The sequence below is a fragment of the Gastrolobium bilobum genome, unplaced genomic scaffold, assembly GCF_033153095.1.
Source record: "Gastrolobium bilobum isolate Gb01-03AN ecotype WA unplaced genomic scaffold, APGP_CSIRO_Gbil_v1 utg647, whole genome shotgun sequence".
Lineage (NCBI taxonomy): Eukaryota > Viridiplantae > Streptophyta > Magnoliopsida > Fabales > Fabaceae > Gastrolobium > Gastrolobium bilobum.
The window spans coordinates 347,921-356,305 of record NW_026899122.1 but is presented as its reverse complement, the minus strand read 5'-3'; the positions used below and the strand labels follow the sequence as shown (position 1 = coordinate 356,305).

At 32.5% G+C, this 8,385-nt stretch overlaps 1 protein-coding gene across 1 annotated transcript; it reads left to right on the top strand.

The window, feature by feature from the left end:
- The first annotated feature begins 4,206 nt into the window (after positions 1 to 4,206).
- On the top strand, positions 4,207 to 8,109 carry LOC133287432 (ER membrane protein complex subunit 7 homolog). Its single transcript, XM_061485050.1, has 7 exons — positions 4,207 to 4,419; positions 4,529 to 4,572; positions 6,061 to 6,169; positions 6,342 to 6,405; positions 6,511 to 6,627; positions 6,733 to 6,841; positions 7,648 to 8,109. The coding sequence occupies exons 1-7, from the start codon at positions 4,337 to 4,339 to the stop codon at positions 7,740 to 7,742; spliced, it is 621 nt and encodes a 206-aa protein (XP_061341034.1). The 5' UTR covers positions 4,207 to 4,336; the 3' UTR covers positions 7,743 to 8,109.
- The last annotated feature ends 276 nt before the right edge of the window (positions 8,110 to 8,385 follow it).

Sequence of the window (8,385 nt, the reverse complement as noted above, 5' to 3'; positions counted from 1 at the left end):
TGAGTTCTATGCTATGCTATTTATTTACTTTTAAATAAATTTATATAATAAGTCACTTCTTTCATATTTATTTCGTATTTAGTTTTCGAAAAATATTTTATTAAATAGATTTAAATGACTCTGATGTTTATATATTTAAATTTATAATTTACTAACAAATTTGTCTATATCTTAACTCTGTAGACAATTCTTTTTTATTCATAAAACACGATCAAGTAAATCATGGAACTAATTATATTATCTGAATAATTAGCTTTGAGATATTAACTTTTATTACTACTATATATTAATTGGTGCAAGATCTTTTGACACTGATATCAAACTTTAAAATTTGACATCAAATCTTAACTGTTAATTTTTATTCGATCAACGATTATAAATTTTGTCAATCAAATTTATTAATTAATTATTAATTTTCAATAAATTATAGCCGTTGATTAACAAAAGTTAACGATTAAGATTTGATGTCAAATTTCAAAATTTGATATCGATATCAAAGGATCTTATCCTATATTAATTATATTTTATATTATACCGTTCTTTTATCTGTATTTACTAGTTAGAAGTACTTATGTCAGAAACATACTGGGTGAATTTGGATAATTTTTTTTAGAGTTTTTTTAAGCAATACTTTTGTAATTTATAGAAAAGTAATAAAATAATTTTTTAAGATTTATTTCTTTAAGAAAATTTCTACTTATTATAAAAAAAATTAAATATATTTTTTACTTGATATTATTATTTTTCAATTAAAAAAAAGAAATAGATGGGGATTTGTCACAAACAAATCCATACAAAACACTTCTTTTATTTGTCAGATTTATACATTAAGGCGTATGTAACTCTGATATGGAAGAAACATAAACCACACTTCATTTATAAGTGCAAATTAACTGCTTCCATATATTATGATTTGCATTAAAAAAGAAATACTTATTAATGATTGGAATTAAGACAAACTGAGTTGCCCATTATGAGAATCAAATCGAATGGGATCTAATTTTAACCTTTCATTAGCCAATGCTCCTCATTTATCAATGCGAATTAACTGACATATATATGATCTGAAAAATTCCTCTCTTATGTTTTTCAATTGCTCTACTTTATTTTTATTTTTTATTTTTGGATTTGGCAAGGAGGCTGTATTAATATTTAATACCGTGTTAATAAAGTATTAACAAAAATAAAGAAAGAAACAAAGCACATGCAAAAGTTGACCAACTAAACAAACAGCAAAAAAAAAAAAAACATTTATCTTTGATGCCTTATAAAAAAGTCAACCCACCATTATAAATATCACTCAGTATATAATCACACAACAAGTAAGAATCTAAAGGAGTGTTTGGTAGAGGAATATTTTTTTTTATTAAGAAAATATAATTACTAGAGATATGGTGAGAAAGAAAGTTTGATAGGAAAATTAAAAAAAAAAGTTGTTTGGTTGGACAAAATTTTACCAAAAAAATTAGATAGAAGTTTATAAGTTTATGTTTAGTTGAAGGTAAAATATTGATGGAGAAATAAGTTAAAAGTACCAAATTAACCCCTTTTAATTTTTGAGATATAATTGCTTTCCTTTGTTTCCAGTGGTTGAATAACTGTGTTGGGAAAAGGAACTGCTCAACATTCTTTCTTCTAATGATTTCGGTCATGTTAATGGTCAGTCATCTTCTCATTATTATAGTCTCTTTCAATTTCTGACCCCAGTAAAAGAAAGTGTTTCAATTGGGTTAGTTGAATCTTTTCCTACATTTTTCTCATGTTACAGCTTATCATTGAAGGAGGGGCTGCAATTGCTATGTTTATCAGGTACTTTGCGGATAGAAGAGGAATAGAAAAGGAGCTTCAGAGGAAGCTTTATGTAGAGTTTTCAAGAGGAGTTCATGCCACCATGTGTGTAAATAGTTATTTGAATTGTTTTTGGGCATTGCTGTATTTTGTGCCGGACTTGAATTTTGGATTCAACATCACGTTTGATTTGCGTTGAACTTCCTGGAATGCTTTAGGTGTTGCTTCTCTTATTGACAACTTATAGTTCAGCAGAGTAATAAGGGGGTGATTTTCGTCCACAGTTTCGTGCTCTTTATTTCGTTGCCTGGGTAAACAGAAAATACCACCATGAGTGTGGTTTTCTGGAACAGTAATAAACATCACATTTTGCAAAGAAATCGTAAAGGAATTTGTCTGGGTATCTCTACCAAAAACCTCTACCAAACACCCCCTAAAAGGCCCTAAAAGGGTACACGAATCAAAGTATAAACCTAATTCAGATAACCCCATATTAGGTCTTTGACCTTAGCTCATTTATGTTAGTAAACGCGATCGCTTTACGACTAGCATGTATAATAAGACATTATAATGCTGCAGAAAAAATGTTTGTTTAGATATATGACAGAAGGATTTTCAAATACCCGAAGGATTTCAATAGGATAATTTATAATTTATTTCCAAAATACGTAATTCAAAATTTCACCTGAATAGGTTGGATTTCAAAATTCCCTCTTCTAGTAACTTAACTCACCCTATTCAAGTTCTTCTTCTCTCTATGGCTTATGCCATTCAAGTTTTCTCTGTTGCAAGTCTTTACCAAAATACACAACTCGTCTTGCTCAAGCTGCTGGTGATGATGTTCTTACTCCTGATGATACTGGTGCAGCTGTTGGTGCACCAGCACGTCTCCCCCGCCTCCGGCCACCACCTCCTGAGGGTGGATGGACAATTGATCATGTCATGACATCCATGCAAAACTTGTCATGGGAGCTTGAGACAAGTGAGTTTAGGGGATTTAGACAATTTCAGGGCAGGTGGTGCTCTTAGATGGAGTTGAGGGTGAGACGCTTGGAGGTAGGGTACAGACAAGGTCCATGCATTATGGAGGAGCCTGCTGCTGCTATTGAGTCTGTTGTTGAGGAGGACATAAATGATGATGGTGAGGAGACACATTCAAATACCAGGCATTAGGGTTTTTTGTTTATGCATTTAGGGTTTATTCTGATATATTCTGAGTTTTTTTGGATGTACTGAGGATTTATTTGGACTCAACGAGGAGCTTGATGTATGCGGGGTTTATTTTGTACTTGGAACTTGGAAGTTTATGCAACTTAGTTTTATTAATGAAATGTCTGTATGTTTATGTTTAACCAAATTGTATGTTTACATTTTAGCATAAATAGTTATTTTGTCACTTAGAGCTGATTTGAAGGACAACTGACTAATTTTACATGCGCAAACACCATCCTCAAGTCCAAATGCATTAGACCATGTCAATTGACTCAAGTTTTGATCATTGTTTGACCTAATGACAACTTGGTATGTTGAAACCAAGTTGTTCGGTTCTAGATTTTGTACCGTTATGCACTCCGGCCTGACCATTTCCCCTATGTACCTAATGTCCCCCTCCCCAAGTCATCTCAATATATAGTGTTGCAAAGTATTTTGAACCCAAAAAATTCGTGAAACAATTGCTAGATGGTCATTCTCAGCTGGTATATCCGGGTAATATTATTTCCTAACTATCATAAGTTTTCTATCATTGTTTTCATTAAAAAAAAATTTCCTAAATAATACAAAGCTTTTAAATTAATATAGTTTTATATTTGTTGGATTAAAATCAAATCAAATTAACGACTTTCACTTAATGTTATTTTGTAACTATTAATTTGATTTTAGTACAATAAAAAAAGAAGTTGTAAGTATAAGTATATAGCATCTCTGAATAAGAATGAAATTATTTAAATTTAAATATATCCCTCCTCCTATAAATGAAATACTTGCTGCTTTCAGTAAACTACAGGAATTATATACTTATTTAAAAAGTGATTTAATTTTTTTTATACAACAATGATGTTGAGGTTTGAATTTAGGAAAAAGTTCACCAATGTCCCTGTGGTTTTTTTCATATCACTTATATCTCTGTGCTTTGTAAAAAATAAGAAACCACAGGGATATATGTGATAAAAAACATAACCTTTTACAAACCACATGGGCATATGTGATAAGAAAAAAATCACAGGAGCATAAATAATTATGAAGTAAACCACAAGAGCATCGGTGAACTTTTCTCTTGAACTTTTCAATTTATAATATGCAAATTAATCAAATTCCTCAGTACTAATCCATTCCTGTGATTTAATTATTTTTTAAAAGATATTTTAATCTTATTTTTATTTTTATTTTCTCCACCAAGAATTCAAAAGAAGTAGATGTGATCGGAAGGCAGTGTTTTGGTGCGTGCAAAAGCACAAGTGCATAAAAATAACAAGAGTTGAAATAAACAAGACAGTGTTTTGGTTTACCCGAGAAAACAAAGGGTTTGGATCAACTCTGAATCTCCGTTATGGCCTCCATCAATCCACTCTTTCTTTTTCTTTCCATACAAATATGCTTCTCACTTTTACCCTTCTCAATCGCTCAATCTGGGTATCAATTCTCTTTTCCCTAAACCCTAATTTTCACTTTGCTTTCTATAATTACGATTTTGATTGCCTCGGTTGTGTTGATTTTGATTTAACCTATGTAATTTCTCCAGCTCTGCCGAAGGTTACACCATTTATGGTCGAGTGAAGATCCCCAGTATGTTTTTAATTTTTATCATATAATCATTTATCTGATTTACTGAATTTTTATTAGTTTAAATCTCAAGTATAGGTTGATGTTTAATGTGCCTTCAAGATTGATTTGGAATTGTTGATGGGACACGTAATAGTACTTGGGTAGTCATTTAGTTCAAGCTGTTCATATGGGTTTTGGAATTTTCCATAATTCAGTGTGCTCAAAAGTTACTTAGTTTAAAGTTTTTGCTGGGTTATATTTTGATTTTTAATTTTGAATATTTACTTAGACCCAAAAAAGAAAAAAAGAAAAAAAAGTTTGGAACGTTAACATATTTTGTCAATTTTGATTTAATGCACCATTTAATGCATATGTTGTATATTTTTTTGTTTTCTATGCTCATTCTGTCAACAAAATGAACTTTCTTCTATCAATCCCAACTTTTTCTTTTTCTTGCAAAGCATTCTTTTCTTTTTTATTAGTTTCTTGTCAATGCAGAGACAAACGCACCCCATTTTACGTGACAACAAATCTTGTCATTTTTAGTTGTTGAGATTTAATCTGGCAAGACCTTATAAATTTCTAATATGAATTAAGAACATAGATGGATTTTAAATTTGTTAGTTGCTCTTAAGTTTCATCAGTTACTTCAGTGGATTGTGTTTGAACAGTTGTAATAGGAAGACGGTGTTCAAAACGTGTTAGTGTCTCTTGTCATTGAGAAAGTATATCTGATGGTGTTAGCTGAGATAAATTCAGCAAGGTTTTAGGGGAGTTGATGGTTTAGTTACTAGTGTTGGGAATTCAAGTTAGTGATAAAATGTCCCACATTGGGAAGGAAGGGGCTAAGCATGGTACATATAAGTGAAAGGATCCATAAACTCAATGTCTTAAGGTTTTGGGTTGAGATGTGATGTCGGATCCCTTGTTGTGGTTTTGTCACTTAGTCCCATTTGATCCGTGGATTATAGTCTCCCCTAATTTGGGCTCCCTCTGACCACTGCCCAACAGTGGTATCAGAGTGACAGATCTGTTTTTTTCCTTTTGGGGCATTATTGGTGACTTCCTTCATCACTTTTATCTTTTGATTTCCATTTGTTAGATGATGTTATTTGATTCCTCTATTGTTACATAGAGAGAGAATATTGTGTTTATGTATCCATTATTTTTATTCGGTGATAGTGGAGATTTGGGTGGACTTCGATAAAGGTCCCGTGATCATTTTCCCACATTGGATTTTTCACGTTAAAAGTCTTGTGTGCCAATTATTGTTTCTAGTGTTCTTGATATTATTTTGAGTTTACTTCAATTTGCACTTGATCTATTTGTTTAGCCCCCAACAAAGTGGTACCAAAGCCTGGTTTATTATCAAAATTTAATGGTTGAAATGTTTAAATTTAATGGTTTATGATCCTTAATGCAGACTGCTTGTTGCACATCTATTCTGACTGCACAAGGGTTTGCTGTAAAGATTGGTTGTATAATGGTATCAGTGAATCTATTTGGCAGGTTTTGGAATGAAAGAATATATTCTTCCTGGAAAAGTTTCAAATGTCAAAGTCATACTCAATGGTGGTCAAAGAGTTACTTTTTTGAGGCCTGATGGATATTTCTCATTGTATCCTTTGATTTACAACTTCATTTCTACCTCTGTTTAGTTATCATGATGACACTTTTTGGGATATTAAGTCCTTTTTAATTCTATATCTCCTCATCTTCTTTTTCTTGCTTTTGAGAAGTTATAGTTAATGCTGGTAAACCATCTAGTTCCTTAACGTGTGTGTTTTAAGCCACAATGTGCCTTCTGGGACTCATCTAATTGAAGTGGATGCAATGGGCTATTTCTTTTCTCCGGTGGATACTCAATCTGGAAATTACGTCTTAAATTTTTTCCCCTAATAATTTTTCTTTTTTCTATGTATGCTCATATACTAAATTATTGCGCTCATTAAAAAAAAGGTACGAGTTGATGTTAGTGCCAGAAACCCTGGCAAAATTCAGGCAGCACTGACAGAAAATAGGAGGGGGCTTAGTGAGTTTGTCTTAGAGCCATTAAAGGAGGAACAGTATTACGAGGTTGGTTTAGATGGCAAATTTCCTGTTTGTGTTCCCCTATTCCCCTCACCAATCCTTCAAATTGTCATCTGAATGTATGCCTGGTGTTATATTGTTTTGTTACAGATTAGGGAGCCGTTCTCTATTATGTCCATTGTGAAAAGTCCAATGGGTCTGATGATGGGATTTATGCTGATTGTTGTCTTTCTCATGCCCAAACTAATGGAGAACATGGGTATGACATCTAACATTTATCTGTAAACTTCTTTCATTTCCTTTGGAGGAGAATTTTATGAGACTAGTCATATCCCTTAGTAGCAATTACTGTTTCTGAGCATACATCAAAATATCAAAATCAAGTTAAAATATCTGTAGTGCCTCTTGTGTTTCTCGCTCTCTCTTTTCTTGAAGAAAAATTTTCTCCCCTAATGTTCTCTTTTTAATGAGTCATATTTGAAAATACTTTGCAATCCTCCATGAGCTGTTCTATTTTATGGGAACATTTTACATGTTTAAAATATCAGCCATGAATTATGCACCTTGTCTCTTTTTGGGCTTCAACTCAATGTTTCTTGCATGGTTTTCAAACTCAGGAGTTTATCAACAAAAACTTGTTTACATGCTTATTAATTCCCAGTTGATTAAAACTAGGATAAAATTGGAAAAATGATGAAAATCTTGTTCCAATTTACTTTTGATGTTGTGATTTTCTTTTCTTGTTATATTGATACTTTTGATGATTTACTTTTTTTTTTGTAGTGGAGGGGTGGGGTGGGGGTTTTGTTCTCTTGTATTCATATATCTGTGAAGCTGTGTTTTTTGTCATTGCCTGAATATTATGCTTAGCCTACCGAGTCCAATTTTGAGGCCTTAGTTTGATGATGACCTCCACGTTTTGGTGTAATGAAATGGCATCCATCATCTCTTAAACAATCTGTTGAATGGTAGTTGTTTTATATTGTATAGACCTATAAAGCAGAATATTACACTACTCTTCACATAATTTGTGCTGATGGCTTCATTATACTGTGGTGGCAACAGATCCAGAAGAAATGAAGCGTGCACAAGAAGAAATGAGAAATCAAGGAGTTCCATCTTTAGCAAGCCTGTTACCTGGTGCCGCAAGAAACAACTAGGTGTATGAGTAATGGGAAACCAGTGAGCATTGCCTTGAGCAGGAGCTCAAGAAACATGAGATACCGTGATTGGAGGGTTTTGTTTTGATAAAATGGGGTCGAGAGAAATCTTTGATTATTTATGTTGTGGAATGGTTGAATTTTTTAAATTTCTGATAGAGATGTTAGCATGTTTGATTTGAACACTCAAGCGTAGGCTTCTATTTAACTCTGCTTCTATGTTATTAATGTGGATAACCACGCACTAATGTGGATAGTATTTTTTGGTTTGCTTGTAAAACTCTATGATTTCCTCTTTTGGTCCTTCCTTTTTTGATACATTGGTGGGAATTGAACACACAACATAATACAAACTACCTAAATCCCTTACCACTAAATCAATTCTAGTGGCTTCTCTTTTGGTCCTTTAGCTTGATAAAAGAATTGATTTATGATCTGTATTGGCTGCATTGCTCAAGTTAGCTGTCTTCTCCAAGCTTAGTGCTTTGCTTTTTGTTCTTTTGCATCCCTATTTCAGTTTTATAGTTAGGAGAGTAAGTATATAAATATACACATCTCTACCAAGTTCAATCTTGTTGGAACTTGGAACCAAAGAGTGGAACAGGATTATGTCTGCGAAATAATTATGATTGCTGTTTGCGAG

Coding starts and splice junctions, on each gene's coding strand:
- LOC133287432 (XM_061485050.1), top strand. CDS start 4,337: ATGGCCTCCATCAATCCACTCTTTCTTTTTCTTTCCATACAAATATGC. Junction 6,628..6,732: donor AGGAGGAACAGTATTACGAG/GTTGGTTTAGAT, acceptor GTTTTGTTACAG/ATTAGGGAGCCGTTCTCTAT. Junction 6,842..7,647: donor CAAACTAATGGAGAACATGG/GTATGACATCTA, acceptor TGGTGGCAACAG/ATCCAGAAGAAATGAAGCGT.